This window comes from Anolis sagrei, chromosome 7, assembly GCF_037176765.1.
Source record: "Anolis sagrei isolate rAnoSag1 chromosome 7, rAnoSag1.mat, whole genome shotgun sequence".
Taxonomy (NCBI): Eukaryota; Metazoa; Chordata; class Lepidosauria; order Squamata; family Dactyloidae; genus Anolis; species Anolis sagrei.
The window spans coordinates 4,040,430-4,063,471 of NC_090027.1; the positions used below are offsets into that span (position 1 = coordinate 4,040,430).

Here is a 23,042-nt window from a genome sequence, read left to right on the forward strand (position 1 = left end):
AATAATAATAATAATAATAGATTCCTAGAGTTGGAAGAGACCTGGTAGGCCATAATAATAAAGAATCATAGAATCCTAGAGTTGGAAGAGACCTGGTGGGCCATAATAATAATAATAATAACATCAATAAATAGATACATAGAATCCTAGAGTTGGAAGAGACCTGGTAGGCCATAATAACAACAACAACAACAACAATAGATTCCTAGAGTTGGAAGAGATCTGGTAGGCCATAATAATAATAATAATAATAAATTAGAATAATACAGTCCTAGAGTTGGAAGAGACCTGGTAGGCCATAATAATAATAATAATAATAAATTAGAATAATACAGTCCTAGAGTTGGAAGAGACCTGGTAGGCCATAATAATAATAATAATAATAATAATAATAATAATAATTAGAATCATAGATTCCTAGAGTTGGGAGAGACCTGGTATACCATAATAATAATAAATAGGTTCCGAGAGTTGGAAGAGACCTAGTGGGCCATAATAATAGTAATAATTAGAATAATAATTAGAATAATAGATTCCTAGAGTTGGAAGATACCTGGTAGGCCATAATAATAATAATAATTAGAGTCATAGAATCCTAGAGTTGGAAGAGACCTGGGGGCCATAATAATAATAACATCAATAAATAGATACATAGAATCCTAGAGTTGGAAGAGACCTGGTAGGCCATAATAACAACAACAACAATAGATTCCTAGAGTTGGAAGAGATCTGGTAGGCCAAAATAATAATAATAATAATAGAATCATAGAATCCCAGAGTTGGAAGAGACCTGGTGGGCCATCCGGTCCAACCCCATTCTGCCAAGAAGCAGGAAAATAAATTCAAAGTACCTCCACAGATGGCCATCCAGTCTCTGCTTAAAAGTCTCCAAAGAAGGAGCCTCCACCACACTCAGGGGCAGAGAGTTCCACTGCTGAACAGCTCTCCCAGTCAGGAAGTTCTTCCTCATGTTCAGGTGGAATCTCCTTTCCTGTAGTTTGAAGTCATTGCTCCATTGTGTCCTAGTCTCCAGGGCAGCAGAAAACAAGCCTGCTCCCTTCTCCCAATGACATATTCCCCTCACATATTTATACATGGCCCTCATCATGTCTCCTCTCAGCCTTCTCTTCTGAAGGCTAAACGTGTGTATAGGAGCTATTCAGTTGTTTAAATGGTAACCATCCCATCTACCTGGAATTTGCTGCACCCTTTATGTACCACTGTTCAATTGACCTTTTAAACCATAAGGATAAAATGTGTTGACATTGTGTAAAAAGAATCACAGGAGCAATAAAACCCTGAAGTGTACAGAGCTCTGTCAACATATTTAAAATCCCAGGAGCAAAGGATCCTGTGGAAAAGGAAAAGAAATAACTTTGAGAATGACATCAAGTGGGCTGGAAGTTTAATCTTCCTGGTTAATACGAAAAAGAGCTGTAGAGTGTAACAGTACCATTTTACAGAAGGGGTGGTCCTTAACCAAAAGTTGGAAAAGTTCCTTTGGGAACTACAACTCCCACAATCCCCCAGCATGGCAGAGGGATTCTGTCAGGTGCAGACAGCAAAGCAAAGTAGTGATGGACAAGGCTCTAACACAGCAACTCCCAAAATCAGGTCCTCCAGGTGTTTTGGGCTTCAACTCCCAGAGGCCTTGGCCAGTTTGTCCAATGGCCAGAGATTTTTTTAAAAAATTTAAGAAGATAGAAAAGTAGGAAATAATAAAGTATAAAAAAAGAGAAAAAAAATTAAAAATTGACATCCATTCCATCTTCCTGATTTCTTCGGTTCTTGATATTATAGTTTTTAATCTAGATTTATTTCCAGAGTTATCTCTTATTTCTGCTGTTATTATCATAGTCATGAAAGAGATCCCAATTAGTTCTCTAATGACCAGATATTTTTGAAATGTACTGTATATACTCGCGTATAAGCCGACCCAAATATAAGCCGATGCACCTAATTTTACCACAAAAAACTGGGAAAACGTATTGACTCGAGTATAAGCCGAGGGTGGGAAATGCAGAAGCTATGAGTCAATTTCAAAATAAAAATAGATACCAATAAAATTACATTAACTGAGGCATTAGTAGGTTCAATGTTTTTGAATCTATATACATAAAAATATAATGTTTGTTTGTGGAATTAACATAACTCAAAAACCACTGGATGAATTGACACCAAATTTGGACACAAGACACCTATTAGGCCAACGAATGACCATCACTAATAAAAACACTGAAAAACACCGCAAAAGAGACTTAAAAAACAAAAAAAACCCAACAAAAATACATTACAACACATGCACAAAACCACATATGTACGCAAACACACACACACACAAAACACATATAGCAACGAGTGGCAGGGGACAGCTAGTGTTGTTTACATAAAACTGTAATTTAAGATAAGACAGTCCAATTCTGATTAAACCATTATTTTAACCTTCTTCAATGTCAATGTAATAATGCATCCTTTAATAATAAGTAATAGAGTAAAATAATAAATGTAATAATACCAGTAGAGTAAAACAATAAATGTAATAATAATAATAAATAGAGTAAAATAATAAATAACATTGACTCGAGTATAAGCCGAGGGGAACTTTTTCAGCCTAAAAAAAGCGCTGAAAAACTAGGCTTATACTTGAATATATACAGTAAGTCCAAAACACCCAGAAGACAATACTGCAATTACTACTCTAGAACTCTCTTTGGGTCCATTCAAGAAGTATTGATAATGAATGCTCCTTAGTTGCTGCCTGAGGGTCAGAAATGTTGTGGTAACGTTATGCTGCAAGTGCAATAGCCATCCCTTTTGAAGTGACGTGACTTCCACCTATGTTATGCACATAAATTAGGTTAGACATGTTTAATCGTTCATGAAATTAGTCACCAATGTGTAAGACTGGTGACCTGGTCAAAAACACATGATGCAAAGGAAGAAGTGCATCTGATAAAAAACACCGGCTATCATCCCTGTATGGTGCCTTGAGTGGCAGTTGGAGACAAGAGAGTAGGGGAAACTCAAGGTGATGAAGAAAGGTCAGCTCAGCTTGAAGAGTAGAAGAGGGTTCAGCATGCCTTGGTAGGAAAGCTTAGTCCAGGTTGTACCCTCTTCCATCTCCAGACTGGCCAACTTGGACAGCGAAATGAGGCCACCGCAGCCGCCTGTTGCCAGCAAGGTGTTTGTCCAGCGGGACTACAGCACTGGCACCAAATGCCAGTTTCAGACCAAGTTCCCTCCTGAGCTGGAGAATCGGGTAAGCACCAAATGATTTTCAGCTTTTGCAACTTTTTTAGAAACTATAGACCAGCGGTTCTCATCCTTCCTAATACTGCAACCCCTGAATACAGTTCCTTGTGTGATGGTGACCCCCAACCATAACATTATTTTCGTTCCTGCTTCATATTTTGCTATTGTTATGAATTGTAATGTAAATATCTGCTATGCAGGATGTATTTTCTGGGATGGCTGTGCACTGAAGTACCACGATGCCTTTGTGTGTGTGTGCCAATATGTGCCATGCAAATGGCTTGCGGTGACAAAACGTCGAGGGCTTTCAACTCCACATTTATCATCTTGGGACCCAGGGGTTGAATCCAGCATGAAAGAGACTGCAATCTTAAGGCGAGATGTCCTAGTAATCCGCCAACCTAATCAACAATTTGGACACACAGTTTACAGATAGATACCTACATTAAAAAAAAAATCCAACGTCACCCAAGTCAAAAAAGTACAATTAAGGACCTGTGAAGCTCACCTCCTCCAAAGTGAACGACACCTGAACTGGGCTCAACAGGCCAATGGAGACTCACCTCAGACATCAGAAGAGCTGCAAGACCGAGACCAAGACACGAGAGGCAAGACTAAGATCCACCCAGAGGGAAAGTGTTCTTGCCATACATTAAGGGAACCACTGACCGCAGAGGGAAGCTGATAAGGAAACACAACCTACAAACTATCTCCAGACCCACTAAGAAAAATCCAACCAATGCTCTGTTCAGCAAAGGACAAGAGGGATCCTCTCACCTCTGCAGGAGTCTACCGTATACCATGCAGCTGTGGACAAGTCTTCATAGGGACCACCCAACGCAGCACCCAAACATGTATCAAGGAACATGAAAGGCACTGCAGATTAATCCAGCCAGAGAAGTCAGCCATAGCAGAGCACCTGAGGAACCAACCTAGACTCAGAATATTATTTGAGAACACAGAAATTCTGGACCACACTCACAACCACCATATCAGACAACACAGAGAAGCCATTGAAATCCACAAGCATGGGAACAATTGTAACAGAAAGGATGAAACCATGAAAATAAACAAAATCTGGTTACCAGTATTAAAAAAAACTAATATTAGGACAGTAAACAAAGAGCAACACTCAAAAACTGGGGGATTCCAGACAGGAAATCATATATGTATACCGCTGTTCCCAATTTGGCTCGGAGCAGTTTACAGCAGTAGATTAAAACAATACAATTTACTTTCATAATACAATAAAAACAAGAACAGACTTAATCCCGAGTTGCTCATCCATATTATTATTTATTAACAGGGCCAGCATACACCTCCCAACAAAGGATTCCCCCAAGCAGGAAGCAGCCAGGCTTGAAGCTGCAAAGCCATTTAGTGCTAACCAAGATGGCCAATTGCAATATAAACACTTGCCTCAAACAGTCAAGAGTTCTTTCTCCCACCCTGGACATCGTTACATAGATATATAGACCCCACTTGCCTAATTTCCAACAGACCTCACAACCTCTGAGGACACCTGCCATAGATGTGGGTGAAACGTCAGGAAAGAATGCTTCTGGAACATGGCCAGACAGCCCGGAAAACTCACAGCAACCCAGTCTTAACTAACATTCCATCATCGCTGATAGTTGTCACTTCCTGTTTGCAGTTTGCTCAACCAGAAGATCCTGCCAAGCCTTCAACCTCAGGCAATTAGAAGCCGCTGCGTTCCGCTCTCATGTTTGTGTGGGAGTCTCGACATTACAAAGTGTGACTAAAACAACTTGTAGTGATGTCAACCTGGCAGAACTTGGTGTGTAGACATCAGGAAGGTTCTTGACTTCAGAGCATATTCTGGTTGCTTTCCAGGTGGTTGGGAGCTGGTTTAGATGCATCACGACAGTCTGTTCCTAACTAAGAGAGAATATTGGGAAGAGGTCTATAAGCCCACAAGGCTGAGTCCTATGAGTGATGATAAAAGTGCGGTATGTGGCAGCAACACCACTCCTCATGGCTTAGTTTTAGGAAAGACACAACTTTGGAGGTGTTTTATGTGTTTTCACACATTTGGGACACATTCTATGTAGATTGGGGCAAAATTGATGGAAAACTATTATTTAAAATGATAGAGATGATTGATGGGGGCTTCAAAGCCCTGAAAAGTTGGGTCCAGGGCCAGCATGAGGCCTGCAAACAGTGCCTTGCTTTGTCTTATTGGAATGGCGCTCGATAGATAGAAAAAGCCACTTCCCATCTCGCAGGCATCACTGGAGCGTAAATTAAGTCTGAGGTACCCAACGTGGTTTGAAGGGTCCCAGCAGATGGTCCAAGGGGGACTGCGGAGATTAATCACCAAGGCTTTAATCTGCAGTGGGAAGGGAAGCGGATGAGCCAGACACAAAGCAGGGAAAACAGCACAGGCCTTGGGTTTGTTTTTTGAAAGATACTGGCTAGTACATGTCAGGTGCATGAACAGGTACAGCCAGTGAGGTCTTTGAAAGATCCTGCCCGCCCTTACTTACATGCTAACCATATATACTTGAGTATAAACAGACTCGAATATAAGCCGATGCACCTAATTTTCCTACCCAAAACTGGGAAAACGTATTGACTCAAGTATAAGCCGATGGTGTGAAATGCAGACGCTACTAGTAAATTTCAAAATAAAAACAGCCATAAAATTACATTAATTGAGTCATCAATAGGTTAAATGTTTTTAAATATTTACATAAAACTAATTTAAGATAAGAGTCCATACTCTGATTAAACCATTTTTCTAACCTTTTTCAATGTAAATATGCTTGCGTATCCTTCCAATAATAATAAAGAGTAAAATAATAAATGTAATACTAATAATAGTAATAGAGTAAAATAATGGAAATGTAATAACAGTAATAGAATAAAATATAAACATTATAAAATTATATTATTTTTCTCTATTATTGTTATTACAATGTAATAATCATAGAGTAAAATAATAAAAGTAATAGTAATAATAGATTGGCACGAATACTCCATATGCCCAAATGTGAACACTGGTGGAGTTTGAGGAAAATAGACCTTGACATTTGGGAGTTGTAGTTGCTGGGATTTATAGTTCACCTACAATCAAAGAGCATTCTGAACCCCACCAATGATAGAATTGGGCCAAACTTCCCACACAGAACCCCCATGACCAACAGAAAATGCTGTGTTGTCTGATGGTCTGTGGCGACCCATCTGACACCCCTCGCGACCCTCCTGGGGAAAATATGAAGGTGCACAACAATGAAACATACATTATTATAAATGGCTGGATTTTTTAAAATACTACTTGACTTCCATCCTGCCATAGGCTGTGCTCGAAATGATTTCAGCTGTCCTGCTTCATATTGTTCTCTCTCACAAGGCCTAGCGGTCCACATCAATGTCAAGACTAAAGCATGTTTGTGTTTCCTGCTGGAGGATGAATCAAATTGCCTCCTTAAAACCTGTCCTGGAGCTCTGTCCCCTGTGTTTGCATTTGCTTATCATAGAAAGTGATGTCCTGGAGGTAAAGCCATTTCTGGTTGCTTCTAAATAGGGCATTCAAAAGCAGTGTTTAAAACTGTATATATTACTTCCGCTAATTTTAAAGGAATGCTGAGAACGTGACGGGTATGAATGTGAAGCTCAGATTGATTGCGCATGCTTATATTTATAATTGCAAATATACTTTGTCAGCTTTGTATTTCGGCACCAGTTTAGTAGCCTTTAGTGCAGCGTTTCTCAACCTGGGGGTCATAAAGGAGATGTCAGTGGGGTCACCAAAGACCATCAGAAAACAGTATTTCCTGTTGGTTAATGGGGGTTCTTTGTGGTCCCTATTCTATCATTGGTGGGGTTCAAGGGGCTCTTTGATTGTTGGTGAAATATAAATCCCAGCAACTCCAACTTCCAAATGTCAAGGTCCATTTTCTCCAAACTCCTAGAGTGTTCACATTTTGGCATATTGAGTATCTGTGCCAAGTTTGGTCCAGATCTATCATTGTTTGAGTCCACAGTGCTCTCTGGATATAGGTGAACTACAATTCCAAACTCATGGTCAATGCCCACCAAACCCTTCCAGTATTTTCTGTTGGTCGTGGGAGTTCTGTGTGCCAAGTTTGGTTGGATTCCATCACTGGTGGAGTTCAGAATGCTCTTTGATTGTAGGTGAACTATAAATCCCAGTAACTACAACTCCCAAAGTCAAGGTCCATTTTCTCCAAATTCTACTAGTGTTCACATTTGGGCATATTGAGTATTCGTGCCAAGCTTGGTCCAGATCCATCATTGTTTGAGTTCACAGTGCTCTCTGGGTGTAGGTGAACTACAACTCCAAAGGTTAAGGTCAGTGCCCACCAAACCCTTCCAGTATTTTCTGTTGGCCATGGGAGATCTGTGTGCCAAGTTTGGTTCAGTTTCATCACTGGTGGAGTTCAGAATGCTCTTTGATTGAACTATAAATCCCAACAACTACAACTCCCAAATGGTAATATCAAGTCTCCCCCAACCCCACCAGTATTCAAATTTGGGCCTATCGGGTATTTGTGCCAAATTTGGTCCAGTAACTGAAAATACATCTTGCATATCAGATATTTGCATTACGATTCCTAAATGCAAAATGACAGTGATGAAGTAGCAACTAAAATAATTTTATTTTTGGGGGTCACTACAACATGAGAAACTCTGTGAAGGGGTTGCAGAAAATAACTCTTCGCTTGAAAACTTGTGAATTGTGCTTCTTAGCTCATGTCTGAACCGGGAAACATTCAGGTCTGCAAAGGAGAGTTGAACTTGTTTGTCTTCCTAACGGAGAGCGAGGATCCAATCCTCTGCACATGTCCCTGGAAATACATCTCACTGAATGGGATAGAGTGCAATTCAAATAATAATAATGATAATGATAATGCCTGCCTCTCCTTGCATGGGATTTGGCACATGAGCCAGGCTGTGCGCATGTGCTTCAATGCGTGTCCCTTTTTCCAGCTCGACAGGCAGCAGTTTGAAGAAACAGTTCGGACACTAAATAATCTTTATGCGGAAGCAGAAAAGCTTGGGAGCCAGTCGTACCTTGAAGGTTGTTTGGCCTGCTTGACGGCCTACACTATATTCCTGTGCATGGAGACACACTATGAGAAGGTAAGTTGGTGTCTATGCTGTCGCACGCTGGGCCTGTGCATATGACTATGGACAGGACATAAGTTCTGTGTGCCCAACGGGACGCCAGGGCTGCCTCAGATTAAAGGCCCTTAGATTCCCCCAAACAGAGTCTTTAGATTGTGGGGGTTCAAGGGGCTCTTTGATTCTTTATTGATGAAAACAAACAGGTACTTTCAAGCTTTCTTAACAGTCTATTGGCTCTTGCAATCTTGTTCACTGGGAACAGGCACTATCTTCTTAACTGTATACTAACTAATGGGGAAATCCTTAATTTCTAATCTGGGCAGTCTGTACTTGCCTCTGTTGGCGTGGAGCCCCTGCACCCAGTACCAACTGCGTCTGGCTTCCGCGAGCGACCCTTACCAAGCAGAGATTTATGGACTTCCAGGGGAAAGGAGTTCAGGTTTCGTTGATGGCTGGCTCAGCAAAGGAGCTGTAAGGCTGTATGATCCTCGGCCAAGCTGTGGGCTGTATAACCCCAGCCAAGCTGTAGAGCCCTTTCTCCTCGGCCAAGCCGTAGAAGACGAAGCTTTCTACAGGAGCTCTTCGTTTTATGTCCTGTGCGAAAGGCTTCTCTGTGTGGACTGACTCAAAAAGACTCCTATTCCCCCCAAAACTCAAACCAGGGAACCTAACAATAATTGACAGTTGGCTTGCCCTATGATTGCAAACTATAACAGGAAGCCATCCTGCTGCAAAATCCCAAGCCTGGGATTGCAAACAGACATTTAATTCAAAGCAAATAAAATTGGAGCTCCTGGAACAGCTGTTCCAGAACAGTGTCCATTGTCACTTGAAGAAGGAGCAAAGCAGTGGTGATAAACTGGGATTCGCAGAGGAAGGAATTCCATTGAATACCCATGTTTTTATCTGGCCGCAAAGGGTGGTCTAGGAATCTCTGCTTTCTCCAGTGTAATTCTGTAGTCTGTTTTCAGTGCAGGCCATGTTAGAAGACCAAGAAATTTCTAGAATTGTGTTCTCTTACATTAAGAATAAGGTAATGTCTTTATCGATTACTCTTAGAATGCAGACGACACCAAATTGGGAGGGAGAGCCAATACTCCAGAGGACTGGAGCAGGATTCAAAACGATCTTGACAGATTAGAGAGATGAATGGCCAAAACTAACACAATGAAGTTCAACAGGGACAAATGCAAGAGACCACTTTGGCAGAAAAAACAAAATGCAAAGAGACAGAATGGGGGACAATGCCTGGCTCGAGAGCAGGACATGTGAAAAAGATCTTGGAGTCCTCGTGGACAACAAGTTAAACATGAGCCAGGAATGTGATGTGGCTGCAAAAAAAGCCAATGGGATTTTGGGCTGCATTAATAGGAGCATAGTGTCACCTAGGGAAGTCATGCTGACCACACTTGGCACAAAATGTCCTTAGACACACTTTATTTTATGGGTTGTGCAATGAAATCCTTCCTCATTCCCGGAGCCTCCTCCTTATAACTTACTCTGCCCTATCTCCCAGTGTTTTTCTTTTAAAATTTTAAATTTTATCTTTGCATCTGGCCCTACCTAGTGAAATTTCCTGTGTTTTGAATGCTTGATTTTACATTGTTGTGTCGTATATTATTTTGATTTTGCATTTTCTGTATTTCGCTTGGTTTTATTATGTTTTGCGTTATATTGCTTGTATTGTATTGATGGGCATGGCCTCATGTAAGTCGCACCGAATCCCCCTGGGGGAGATGGAGCGGGGTATAAATAAAGTTTTATTATTATTATTACTTCGTCACATGCAACTCCTGGAACGATTCCATCAGCGCTGCCTCCGGAAAATCCTGCAAATATCTTGGGAAGACAAGCGGACAAACGTCAGCATGCTGGAAGAAGCAAAGACCACCAGCATTGAAGCGATGGTCCTCTGCCATCAACTCCGCTGGGCCGGCCACGTTGTCCGGATGCCTGACCACCGTCTTCCAAAGCAGTTGCTCTACTCTGAACTCAAGAACGGAAAACGGAATGTTGGTGGACAGGAAAAGAGATTGAAAGATGGGCTCAAAGCCAACCTTAAAAACTCTGGCATAGACACTGAGAACTGGGAAGCCCTGGCCCTTGAGCGCTCCAGCTGGCGGTCAGCTGTGACCAGCAGTGCTGCAGAATTCGAGGAGGCATGAGTGGAGGGTGAAAGAGAGAAACGTCCCAAGAGGAAGGCGCGTCAAGCCAACCGGGACTGCCTTCCACCTGGAAACCAATGCCTTCACTGTGGGAGAAGATGCGGGTCAAGAATAGGGCTCCACAGCGACCTACAAACCCACAAAAATAGTCGTCAAGGAAGACCATCTTACTCGTCCAACAAGGGATCGCCTAAGAAAAGGGACCCCTCTATTCTGTCATGGTTAGACCACACCCGGAATATTATGTCCAACTCTGGGCACCACAATTGAAGGGAGATATTGAGAAGCTGGAATGTGTTCAGAGGAGGGTGACTAAAATGATCATGTTTCTGGAGAACAAGCCCTATGAGGAGCGGCTTAAGGAGCTGGCATGTTTAGCCTGAAGAAGAGAAGGCTGAGAGGAGACATGAGGGCCATGTATAAATATGTGAGAGGAAGTCACAGAAAGGAGGGAGCAAGCTTGTTTTCTGCTTCCCTGGAGACTAGGACATGGAACAATGGCTTCAAACTACAAGAGAGGAGATTCCATATGAACGTGAGGAAGAACTTCCTGACTGTGAGCCGTTCAGCAGTGGAACTCTCTGCCCCGGAGTGTGCTCCTTCTTTGGAAGCTTTTCAACAGAGGCTGGGTGGCCATCTGTGGGGGGTGCTTGGCAGAATGGGGTTGGACTGGATGGCCCAGGAGGTCTATTCCAACTCTTGGATTTGATGAATGCACAGGAACAATGAAATTTCGCACATACTGAAAAGTGGAAGTTCCTGGAAGGAGACGAGACTCAGCCCTTTCTCCCCAGTCTTTGCAGGCAGATTTATTAGGACAGATTGACGTCCTAATTGAACTGCCTGAAGTCTGCATTGGTAGAGTCTGGAGAGAAGCGAGCTCTCTCAGGGAGAGCAAGATCTTAGGAATCCACATAGTTTTCTCTTGCATAACATTTCGTGGGAGGTGTGGATTTGTTTTCGTTTGCTGCCTGGCTTGCAGAGGGTGGGGCATTCGCAAACAATGTGAAAGTGCCCAAGTGTTGAGGGTGTTTTGTGCGAGGGCGTATTTGCAGGAGGGAGAAGATCGTTAAAGGGAGCCAGATTATTTGTTTACTTGTGGGAGTGTTGCAGAGTATTTATTTATCATGTCAGAAGCAAATGGAGAATACAGTTATAATGCATTTAAAAAACACACACAAAGTTAAAAACTTGGCATTGTGCTAAATTTCCTTTGACCAGAAGCTTGCCACTTGGAGTGACTCTCGTGTGGTTGTGGGACGGACCTCCATTGTGCATGTGGCAGGGCTTCGGCTGAATTGTAGTCGGTGGTGTGTGGTTTGCTCTTCTCCACACTCACATGTTGTGGATTCCATGTTGTAGTCCCATTCCTTAAGGTTGGCTCTGTTGAAGCTGTTTGTAAGTTATAATGCAGATTTCAAAGTATGTATGTATGTATGTTTAAAATGCAGTAGCTATGTGCAGAGTGTATTCCTGTGTGGAAAGAGTTAACTGAACCATGGAGGGAACGGCATTCCTAGAGAGGTCATAAATCAAGTCTATGGAACATCACTCTGGAATGCAAGAGGTGTGGACTAGTACTGATAACAGCAGTTTGTATGTTCGCAATGTTACGATCGGACGGTGTAGAAGCAAGTTTACGATGTTCTGAGTGTTACTGTATATACTCGAGTATAAGCCAACCCGAATATAAGCCGAGGCACCTAATTTTACCACAAAAAATTGGGAAAATGTATTGACTTGAGTATAAGCCGAGGGTGGGAAATGCAGCAGCTACTGGTAAATTTCAAAATAAAAATAGATACCAATAAAATTATATTAATTTTGGCATTAGTAGGTTAAATGTTTTTGAATATTTACTTAAAACTGTAATTCAAGATAAGACTGTCGAACTCTGATTAAACCATTATTCTAACCTTCAATGTAAATGTGCTTACATGTCCTCCAAAAATAATATATAGAGTATAATAATAATAATAATAATAATAATAACAGAGTAAAATAATCAATGTAACAATAATAAATAGAGTAAAATAATCAATGTAATAATAAATAGAGGAAAATAATCAATGTAATAATAAAAATAATGAAATAATCAATGTAATAATAATAATAATAATAATAATAATAACAGCAACAAAGTAAAAAAAAGAAATAACACTGACTCGAGTATAAGCCAGGGTAAACTTTTTCAGCCTAAAAAAAAGACTGAAAAAATACTTGAGTATATACAGTAAGTAGCTTCTAATGTATATAGCTGTAAAATAAAGTAGTTTATAGCCTAAAGTGGCTGTGATTGATCGGGTTTCTGCGTTGCTATGCAGCCGATGACACTGACAGGCTCTGCATCTTGTAGTGCCAGAGCACAGCCTGTTCAGCGCCTTCCAAGTCGCCCAGTTTTCTGTGTGCCCAAGGGGGAGTCTCTCATTTGGTATCAGCCATTGATTGAGGTTCTGGGTTTGAGCCTGCCACGTTTGGACTCTTGCTTGCTGAGGTGTTCCGGCAATTGTCTCTGTAGATAGATCTTAGGAAAGTGCTTCTTGATTTAAGGTGTTGCCATGCCAGCTGATACCCAAACAGAGATGCCAATGGCTTGATTCTTTCTTCCTGGCTTGCCTCTATGTAAGCTGCCTTGAGGGGAAATGGTGGCCAAGTATGAGAATAAAGGAATTATTATTATTTTACATTTTCTTTTGCTACAAAAAATATTACAAGTAAAATAGGCTTTGGAATCAGGCTTTCAGAAAACAGTGCAGTGCAATAACCAAATTGGAATATACACAATGACTACGAAACGTCTTTGGCCTACGATTATGGATGGCATGATTTTATATTGAATGTAATGTTTTAATGTCTATTAATCTTAATTTTAATGTTGCTGGAATTGTTTTAAAGCATTGAATAACTGCCTTTTTGTAAGCCACCTTGAGGCCCCTTTTGGGGGATGGAAAGTCAGGGTATAAATAGGGGAAATAAATAAATCAAGGTCCAAAATGTTTACTTTGAAGCCACCAGTGGTGCAGCGGATTAAACCTCTGAGCTGCTGAACTTGCTGACCAAAAGGTTGGCGGTTTGAATCTGGGGAGCGGGACAAGCTCCAGCTGTTAGCCCCAGCTTCTACCAACTCAGCAGTTTGTAAACATGCAAATTGTGGGTAGATCAATAGGTACTGCTCCCGTAGGAAAGTAATGGCACTCCATGCAGTCATGCTGGCCACATGACCTTGGAGGTGTCTATAGACAACGCTGGCTTTTCAGCATAGAAATGAAGATGAGCACCAACCCCCAGAATCGGACGTGACTGGACTTAATCACAAAGGGAAACCTTTACTTTACTAAAATATTAAAAATCCTTAAACTATAAGGAACTTCTTTGCTTTTGTGAGTCTGAGATGCTGGGAATAAAAATAGAAGAGACCATCGCCATTAGTACAAAAAAAAATCTTTCCTCCATAATACCAAACAAACATCAACACTCCTTTTCAGTAAAATAATTTAGGAAAGGAATCCAATAATGAGAAATATTATACATAGACTTATATAAGAGCTTTTAGCACTAATATAGGAGAAATATATGACTGCCTTGACTTCAGTGGTTGGAAAATGTTTCTTTCCGTGTGGAAATTTCTTTTCATTTGCTTTTCCATTTCATAAAAGCATTGCTAGGACTCATTCCCACCTGCCAAGAGGTTGTCTCTGCTGATTATCTAGGATGGCATTCGTAAAATGATGGATGGGGTTTTTCCATCCGCTTGGCTCCTCCTGGGATTAGATCTGCCTGATTGTTTGGCCAAGCGGTTCATGTCAGGAATAAAAGATCTTTGCCACTTCCTCTTGAAAGCCAGGACAAAATACTTTTCTTCCACGTAGAGCCGTTTCCACTCCGCTCTATCGGGGCTTCGGATTTTTATACAATCTGGATCTGATGCCAGGTCCTTTGCTGCTTTGAGGACTCTCAATAAAGTGGTTTTGCAACAATCTCTTTTTTGGGAAGGGAGGCTGAAGGTATGTCAATCCAGCCAAAGTCCTGACTTGGAATGAAAACACAGTTTCCAGAGACCACACTTGCGTTTAATGCATTTTTCTAAAGTTTCACAAAAGAATAATAAATTTTATGGGCACTCAATTATTATCTGGATAATCCTGACCTAACATTCCCTCCTTTTTGCCATTTTCCACTGGAAAATCGAACCACAAAGTATACTGTGAAGCAGGTGATCCAAGGTGGATCATATTGTTGAACATAATGCTTTTTAAATTTTATTTATTATTTATTTACTGTGCTTATATACCGCTGTTCTCAGCCCGGGGGCGACTCACAGCGGTGTACAACGTAGAGAGGATAGGGTGCAAATTACAAGACACAATCTAAAATCAAACTAGCAGTATCAAAAAAAAAACCATCGTCATCAACAACATCAACAATATCAATATCAATAATACAAAAATACAAAAAGTCATTCGCATCGTCTCATCGTTAAGCCACAGTCCAATATCATTTTCCGTTGTTCCATTCCTGTCGTCATTACCAATTATTGCACTCCTTGTTCTAACGCCTTCTCGAACAGCCAAGTCTTTAGTTTCCTGCGGAATATCACCAGGGTAGGAGCCAGTCTGATATCCACAGGAAGGGTGTTCCACAGCTGAGGAGCCACTACCAAGAAGGCCCTGTCTCTCGTCCCCACCAGGCGTGCCTGTGAGGCAGGCGGGATCGAGAGCAGGGCCTCCCTGGACGATCTCAAAGTCCTCGTGGGCTCATAGGCCGAGATGTGGTCAGATAGGTATCTTGGGCCGGAACCGTTTAGGGCTTTATATGCCAATGCCAGCACCTTGAATTGAGCCCAGTAGCAAATCGGCAGCCAATGGAGCTGGTACAACAAGGGCGTTATATGCTCCCTGCGTCCCGCTCCTGTTAGTAACATGGCTGCCGCATGCTGGACCAGTTGAAGCTTCCGGGCCATCTTCAAGGGCAACCCCACGTAGAGAGCGTTGCAGTAGTCATCATGAGTTAAATGCCATCATGAATTAAATTCAAAGAAACAACCATCCTCTGCTAATCTATATAAATAAAAATGTAATGTTCGTTTGTGGGATTAACAAAACTCAAAAACCACTGGACGAATTGACACCAAAATTGGACACAAGACACCTAACAACCCAATGTATGTCCTTCACTCAACTCGTAATTTAAGATCTACTGGGGAGGCCCTGCTCTCGGTCCCACCAGCGTCTCAAATGCGTCTGGTGGGGACGAGGGACAGGGCCTTCTCGGTGGTGACCCCCCGCTTGTGGAATTTGCTCCCCAGCGAGATTAGATCGGCGTCCTCCCTCCTTACTTTTAGGAAAAAACTAAAGACATGGTTTTGGAGCCAGGCCTTTGGCTAGTGGGCTTAGTAGCACTTAAGGCACTGAACTCTGACAATAGGATTGTTATGAAAATTGGAAATGGTTATATGACTTGTGATTATGTGATTTGTTCTATGTGATTATGTAATTTTAATTAATATCACTGTTTAATTGTTATGTAATAGGATTTTATGTTGTTGGTTTATATTGTTATTGATACTGTTGGCATTGAATTGTTGCCCCTCGGGGGTGAGAAGGGCGGGGTAGAAATGGTGTAAATATGTATTGTCGAAGACTTTCATGGCTGGAATCACTAGGTTCTTGTAGGTTTTTTCGGGTTATAGGGCCATGTTCTAGAGGCATTTCTCCTGACGTTTCGCCTGCATCTATGGCAAGCATAGCCTCTGAGGATGCTTGCCATAGATGCAGGCGAAACGTCAGGAGAAATGCCTCTAGAACATGGCCCTATAGCCCGAAAAAACCTACAAGAACCATGGTATAAATAAATAAATAAAATAAAATAAATAAATAAATATCCCAACAGCAGGAAAACATGGCATCAGGCAAAATCTGTGTTTGCCTTAACATAGGCATTGGTCTGTTTTGTGTCCTCCGATCTTGGCAAGAAAGGCTGCCACAAACCAGGTCCAAACACATGCCTGTTGAAGTCTAAAGAGTGCCGCGATGCTGGAATTGATGCAAATGCTGTAGAACTGCCCTCTCTTATATTTTGTTTAGGTCCTGAAGAAAATTGCCAAGTATGTTCAGGAACAGAACGAAAAGATCTATGCCCCGCAGGGCCTTCTCCTGACCGACCCCATCGAAAGAGGGCTAAGAGTTGTATCCTTTTCAAGCAGACTTCCTCGCCTATTTTCTTCTGTCTTGAGATGCATGCAGATAGTCATAGCTTGGTGAGCAAAATGCTGGCAGTCATTGGAACAGAGAAGTTTACCTCGTCTACCTATACATATCTATCTTTACCTATACACATAGATAAAGCCCCCGGTGGCGCAGTGGGTTAAACCCCTGTGCTGGCAGGACTGAAGACCGACAGGTCGCAGGTTCGAATCAGGGGAGAGGTGGATGAGCTCCCTCTATCAGCTCCAGCTCTTCATGCGGGGACATGAGAGAAGCCTCCCACAAGGATGATAAAAACATCAAATCATCTGGGTGTCCCCTGGGCAATGTCCTTGCAGATGGCCTATTCTCTCAGACCAGAAGCAACTTGCTCCTGACACGACAAATATATATATATATTAGGCTTGGGCAATCCATGGTTCTAAATGGTTCTAAAGTACTTACAAAACTAAAGTTCTGGTGGTGAAAATTTCAGAACTCTAACAAAACTTTCAAAATTTAATTATTATTTCATTATTGGCAATTTTTATGACAGAACCAATTAGGAACTGCCATTTATAATGAAATTTTGAGAGTTTTGTTAGAGTTCTGAAAATTTCACCACCAGAACTTTAGTTTTGTAAGTACTTTAGAACCATTTAGAACCATGGATTGCCCAAGCCTGATAGATAGATAGATAGATAGATAGAGAGATATATATATATATACACACACACACACACACACACATACATATACACACACACACACACACACACACACACACATACATAATAAAGTGACAATATTTATGTGTGTGTGTAACTGGAGTGTCCACTTACACAAAACTATTCTGGGAAGAACAAGCTGACAAATAATCAGGGGTTTTCTATCCTTTCAAGGAGATTCACTCCTGAAGAAGGTATTTACTGTATTTATTTATCTATATAAATAAAAATGTAATGTTCGTTTGTGGGATTAACATAACTCAAAAACCACTGGACGAATAGATACCAAATTTAGACACAAGACATCTACTAACCCAAGGAGTGACCATCACTCAAAAATGGATTTTGTTATTTGGGAGTTGTAGTTACTGGGATTTATAGTTAACCTACAATCAAAGAGCATTCTGAACTCCACCAACGATGGAATTGAACCAAATGTGGCACACAGTTCTCCCATGACCAACAGAAAATACTGGAAGGGTTTGGTGGGCAGTGTCCTTTGGTTTTGGAGTTGTAGTTCACCTACATCCAGAGATCACCTACTAACCCAAGGAGTGACCATCACTCAAAAAATTGATATTGTCATTTGGGAGTTGTAGTTGCTGGGATTTATAGTTAACCTACAATCAAAGAGCATTCTGAACTCCATCAACAATGGAATTGAACCAAATGTGGCACACAGGACTCCCCATGACCAACAGAAAACACTAGAAGGGTTTGGTGGGCATTGACCTTGAGTTTGGGAGTTGTATTTCACCTACATCCAGAGAGCACTGTGGATTCAGTGATGGATCTGGACCAAACTTGGCATGAATATTTCATATGCCCAAATACGAACACAGATAGAGATTGGAGGAAATAGACCTTGATATTTGGGGGTTGTAGTTACTGGGATTTATAGTTCACTTACAATTAAAGAGCATTCTGAACCCCACGAATGACAGAATTGGTGCAGACTTCCCATACAGAACCCCCATGGCCAACAGAAAATACTGAAGGCCATCAAGTCCAACTCCCTTCGCCAGGACAAGAAAATGTAATCAAAGCCCTCCTGATGAAGAGCCATCCAGCCATAGAGATAGATAGATAGATAGATAGATAGATAGATAGATAGATAGATAGATAGGATTCACACACACATAGATATAGTATCATAGATTTGAAAGGGACCCCTAATGAAGGACAATAATATGTTGCATGTTCCAGAGTACACAAACCAGGCAATCTCCACATCAACACTGACAAAGAAATACTGTTTACCCACAAGCATAAAGAAATTACATATATTAGAAACTAATACTTTCTCATGACTTTATTTCCCAGATCACTAGACTGGGCCACAGCAACGCGTGGCAGGGGACGGCTAGTTTACTATATTTGTGTACCGCCCTTCTCAGGTGAGTGGTATGAAGATTCACCGTGGAAATAATAAAACAAGATGCTTTCTAATTATGTCTCTATCTAAGGAGGAGCAACTTGCTCCCAAATTCAGAATGTAAACCTGCTTCTGCTCACTTTTTCAAAGGGTAGCTTCTGCACCCACTCTTGGGAAACAGCAATTGCCTCTTCAAGTAGAAGCCTGTGCTGTATGATCTATTATTCTGCTATTTTTTATTATTCATGTTGCTATATTTCAGCATCGTTTCCTTAACAGTCTTCCTGTGCAGATTGAAATTACGATTTATGAAGACAGAAGTGTGAGCAGCGGGAGATAAATCCCCGCCGCTTGAGGTAAGTACTTGGCGGTGGATGGCTGTCATGAGAAACAGCCCCTCAATACCATTTTTCTCATCACCCAGTGATGCTGTTTATATAATCACTGCATCAAGCCTTGGGCTTGTCTCTGCAAAAGCATTGCACGGCAGATTTGGGAAATGCAGTCCGCTGTCCGGTTCAAATTGCTACCGTTTAGAAGGTGATTATTTTTGGCCCACAAAATGGGCTTTCGTCTGGAGTTAACCCTTAAAGCTGCATCCCATAAAATAATAGATCAAAACCATTCTATTTACACAAAACTAGGAAATCAGGGCATGCCACCCTCTCACCCTCCAGCCCTTCTTGCTGCTTGCTTGCTTCTCTCTGTCCGTCCTTTCTTCCTTGGCCCCATCCTCCCTCCCCTCCCTCCCTACTTCCTTTTTTTCTTCCTTTCTTGCTGCTTTCTTTCTTTCCTCCTTCCCTCTCTCTTTCCCTCCTTCCATCCCTTGGTACCATCCCTTCCTCCCTCTTCCTTCCTTGCTTCCACCTGCTTTTCTTTTTGCTTTCCTCATTTCCTTCCTTCTTTCTCTTTTCCTCGATCCCATTCCTTCCTTCCTTCTTCCCTCCCAATTCCTTCCCTCCCCTTTAATTTGTGCCTTTTTTGTTTTCTTCCTCTCTCTCCTTCCTTCCTTGCTCCTTTCTTTCCTTTCTCATTTCCTTCCTTCTTTCTCTTTTCCTCGATCCCATCCCTCCCTCCTTCCTTCCTTCTTCCCTCCCACTTCCTTCCCTCCCCTTTAATTTGTGCCTTTCTTGTTTTCTTCCTCTCCCTCCTTCCTTCCTTGCTCCTTTCCCTTCCTTCCTCCCTCGTTTCCTTCTTTCTCTTTTCCTCAATCCCATCCCTTCCTCCCTCCTTCCTTCTTCCCTCCCACTTCCATCCCTCCCCCTTAATTTGTGCCTTCTTTCTTTTCTTCCTCTCCCTCCTTCCTTCCTTGCTCCTTTCTTTCCTTATTTCCTTCCTTCCCCTCCTCTCTCTCTCCCTTATTCCCTCCCTCCCTCAGTCCCATCCCTTCCTCCCTTTTTCCTTGCCACCCTACTTGCTTCCCACCCTCCTTTTCTTCCTTCCTCCTCTTCCTCCCACTTCCTTCCCTCCCTCCTTGCTTCGCACCTTCCTTTTTCCTCCTCTCCCTCCTTTTCTTTCTTCTCTCCCTCCCACTTCCCTCCCTCCTTGCTTTGCGCCTTCCTTCTTCCTCCTCTCCCTCCTTCTTTCCTTGCTCCCATCCTTCTTTTCTTCCTCATTTCCTTCCTTCCCTTCCTTTCTCCCTCCCTCAGTCCCATCCCTTCCTCCCTTTTTTCCTTGCCTCCCTACTTGCTTCCCTCCTTCCTTCTTTTCTTCCTTCCTCCTCTCCCTCTCACTTTCTTCCCTCCCTCCTTTCTTTGCACCTCCCTTTTTCCTCCTCTCCCCCTTCCTTTTCTCTCCCTCCCACTTCCTTCCCTCCCTCCTTGCTTCATGCCTTCCTTTTTCCTCCTCTCTCTCCTTCCTTCCTTGCTCCCATCCTTCTTTTCTTCCTCATTTCCTTCCTTCCCTTCCTTTCTCCCTCCCTCAGTCCCATCCCTTCCTCCCTTTTTTTCTTGCCTCCCTACTTGCTTCCCTCCTTCCTTCTTTTCTTCCTTCCTCCTCTCCCTCCCACTTCCTTCCCTCCCTCCTTTCTTCGCACCTTCCTTTTTCTTCCTCTCCCCCTTCCTTTTCTTCCTTCTCTCCCTCCTTCCTTGCTCCCATCCTTCTTTTCTTCCTCATTTCCTTCCTTTCTCCCTCCCTCAGTCCCATCCCTTTCTTCCCTTTCTTCCTCCTTGCTTCCCTCCCTCCTTCCCTCCCTCCCTCCCTCTTTTCCTTCCTTCCTTCCTTCCCTCCCTCTCTCCCTCCAGCCCTCATCCCTTCTTGCTTCTCTCCCTCCTTCCTTGGTCCTTTCTTCCCTCCCTCTCCTTTCCTTTCTCCTTCCTTCCTTAGGAAATAAGATTAGCCCCAGGATTACCCAACTTGTAAAGAAGATGCAGGCTCCAAAATCACATTGATGCAAACCGAATTTAATTTTCTATTTAAATTGTTCTTTTTTATATCATAACAGTGCCCTTTAATTCGTGTTCCTATTAAATTTAACGAATATGTTAAAAGTGTTGATTAAAGTTTGGTTTTAGATTAACATATTCTTGAACCTTGTGGTCCCAGCTGACGACAACAAAAAATCAACATGGTCCCTGGTCAAAAAAGGTTGGGAGCTACTGTGTTGGACATTGCAAGGTAGCAAGTGTGGAGAAAGGTTGCAGGTTTCAGTCTTGCACGGTGTGGAGGTCTTCAGGACCCTCAACACACACCTAGGCAAGTAGTTATCTCCTTAGCTCATTAGAAAGTGCCAGTTAGTGCATTTACATTCTTGAAAATCTTGAAATCTTGGTCCAGTAGCTGTTAATTTTCTTTGGCTAATGCTGGATCCAGAACGTGTTCTGAGCAAATCGCCTACATTTAGATAAAGTTTTATTTGCATGAGTTGTCAGAATGTCCTGCTTTTGTTGTTTCCTTGCATGCAGTCATGTTTCTTGGCACAAAGGAGTAGATTTGGAGCCAGTAGAGGAGTGAGCAAGAGGAGAAATTATAATTAGTACTTTCTGGAGGAGGAATACTCAACGACAACACGAGTCTTGCCACCTGGTTGTGTAAGCCAACAGTTTTTCGAAGTAGCAAACAGAAAAAAGCCAAGCTGCTTGCTCTATCGAAATACTAATACATGCACATGTAGCGTGTTGTGCTCGTTTTGTCCTTGAAGAAGGAAGGGACACACGGCATCATTTTGAACTGGAAGAATTACAGAATTGAACCCAAGCAGATCTGTTTTTGAGACAAAAGCAGCTCGCCATCCCGCCTGTTCCCCAGTGGCACAACTTGCCCTTGGATAGCCTTTGGCGGATTTTTGGCACGCTGAAAACGCAGCGGCGAACCATTTCAACGGTTCAAATAATCCCTTCGTGCTCAAGAGGAAAGTAGCATATTCTGTCTCTCCTCTTCTGCGCCTGCCGTGCTATTTTCTCCTCTTGTGAGCCACATCTGTTGGCACACAGTCCATTAGCTATGAGTCATTTATCCGCTGCTAGTGCAAACTGGTGGGCTTTGTGGGGATTCTGAGCCATTATAAGAGCGCATACGCCATTGGTGTTCAAGCCCCTGTGAAATGAGCTGGAGGAAAGTGGAGGGCTACTAAATGTCTAGGAGGTTTCGTCAGCTCCAAATGCTTTGCTTTTATAATTTTCCAGCGTTGTAAATGTATAATAAGGTCATGCTTAGCAGAGAGAAGCATTGCCGATGGCATGACTTGCAAATCCCTCTCCCAATCCTGCTGCAATCACCTCAACTTTGCTTCCATCCAGGAAATTCAAGGGGCAAAGCTATGGAATAGATTCCAAGCTGAGAAGCCAAGAGTTGACCCAACAATGCAATGCAGGCCAAAATCCCATTGACATTTTTAGCTGTTGCATCAATAGGAGTTTAGTATCTAGATCAGGCCCAGGCAAACTTTCTAACCTGGGGGCTGCATGATAGCACTCCCTGCTAAGAGGACTGGCTGCCCAGTGATGGAAGAGAAGGAAGGAAGGATGAAAGGGAAGGAAGGCAGGAGAAAGAGGGAAGGTGGAAGGAAAGAAGGAAGGAGAAAGAGGGAAGAAGGGGAGGAAGGAAGGACAAGGGAAGGGGGAAGGGAGAAGGATGGAAGGGAGGAAGGAAAGAGAGAAGGAAGGACGAAACGGAAAGATGGAAGGCGAAAGGGAGAGAGGGAAGAAGAACGAAGGAGGGAGGAAGGAGAAAGAGGGAAGAAGGAAGGAAGGACAAAAGGGAAGGAGGAAGGAAAGAGAAGGAAGGACAA

The 23,042-nt window shown here is 42.3% G+C and overlaps 1 protein-coding gene across 1 annotated transcript in view; it reads left to right on the plus strand.

Annotated features, from left to right (window-relative positions):
* The window catches only part of GOLGA7 (golgin A7), a 28,906-nt gene that overhangs the window by 830 nt on the left and 5,034 nt on the right, over positions 1 to 23,042 (plus strand). The window contains exons 2-5 of the mRNA XM_067470648.1: positions 3,127 to 3,259; positions 8,227 to 8,379; positions 16,613 to 16,714; positions 19,107 to 19,170. Of these exons, the coding sequence (XP_067326749.1) occupies positions 3,127 to 3,259; positions 8,227 to 8,379; positions 16,613 to 16,714; positions 19,107 to 19,154 (436 nt within the window). The 3' untranslated portion in view covers positions 19,155 to 19,170. The remainder of the gene's footprint in view (positions 1 to 3,126; positions 3,260 to 8,226; positions 8,380 to 16,612; positions 16,715 to 19,106; positions 19,171 to 23,042) is intronic.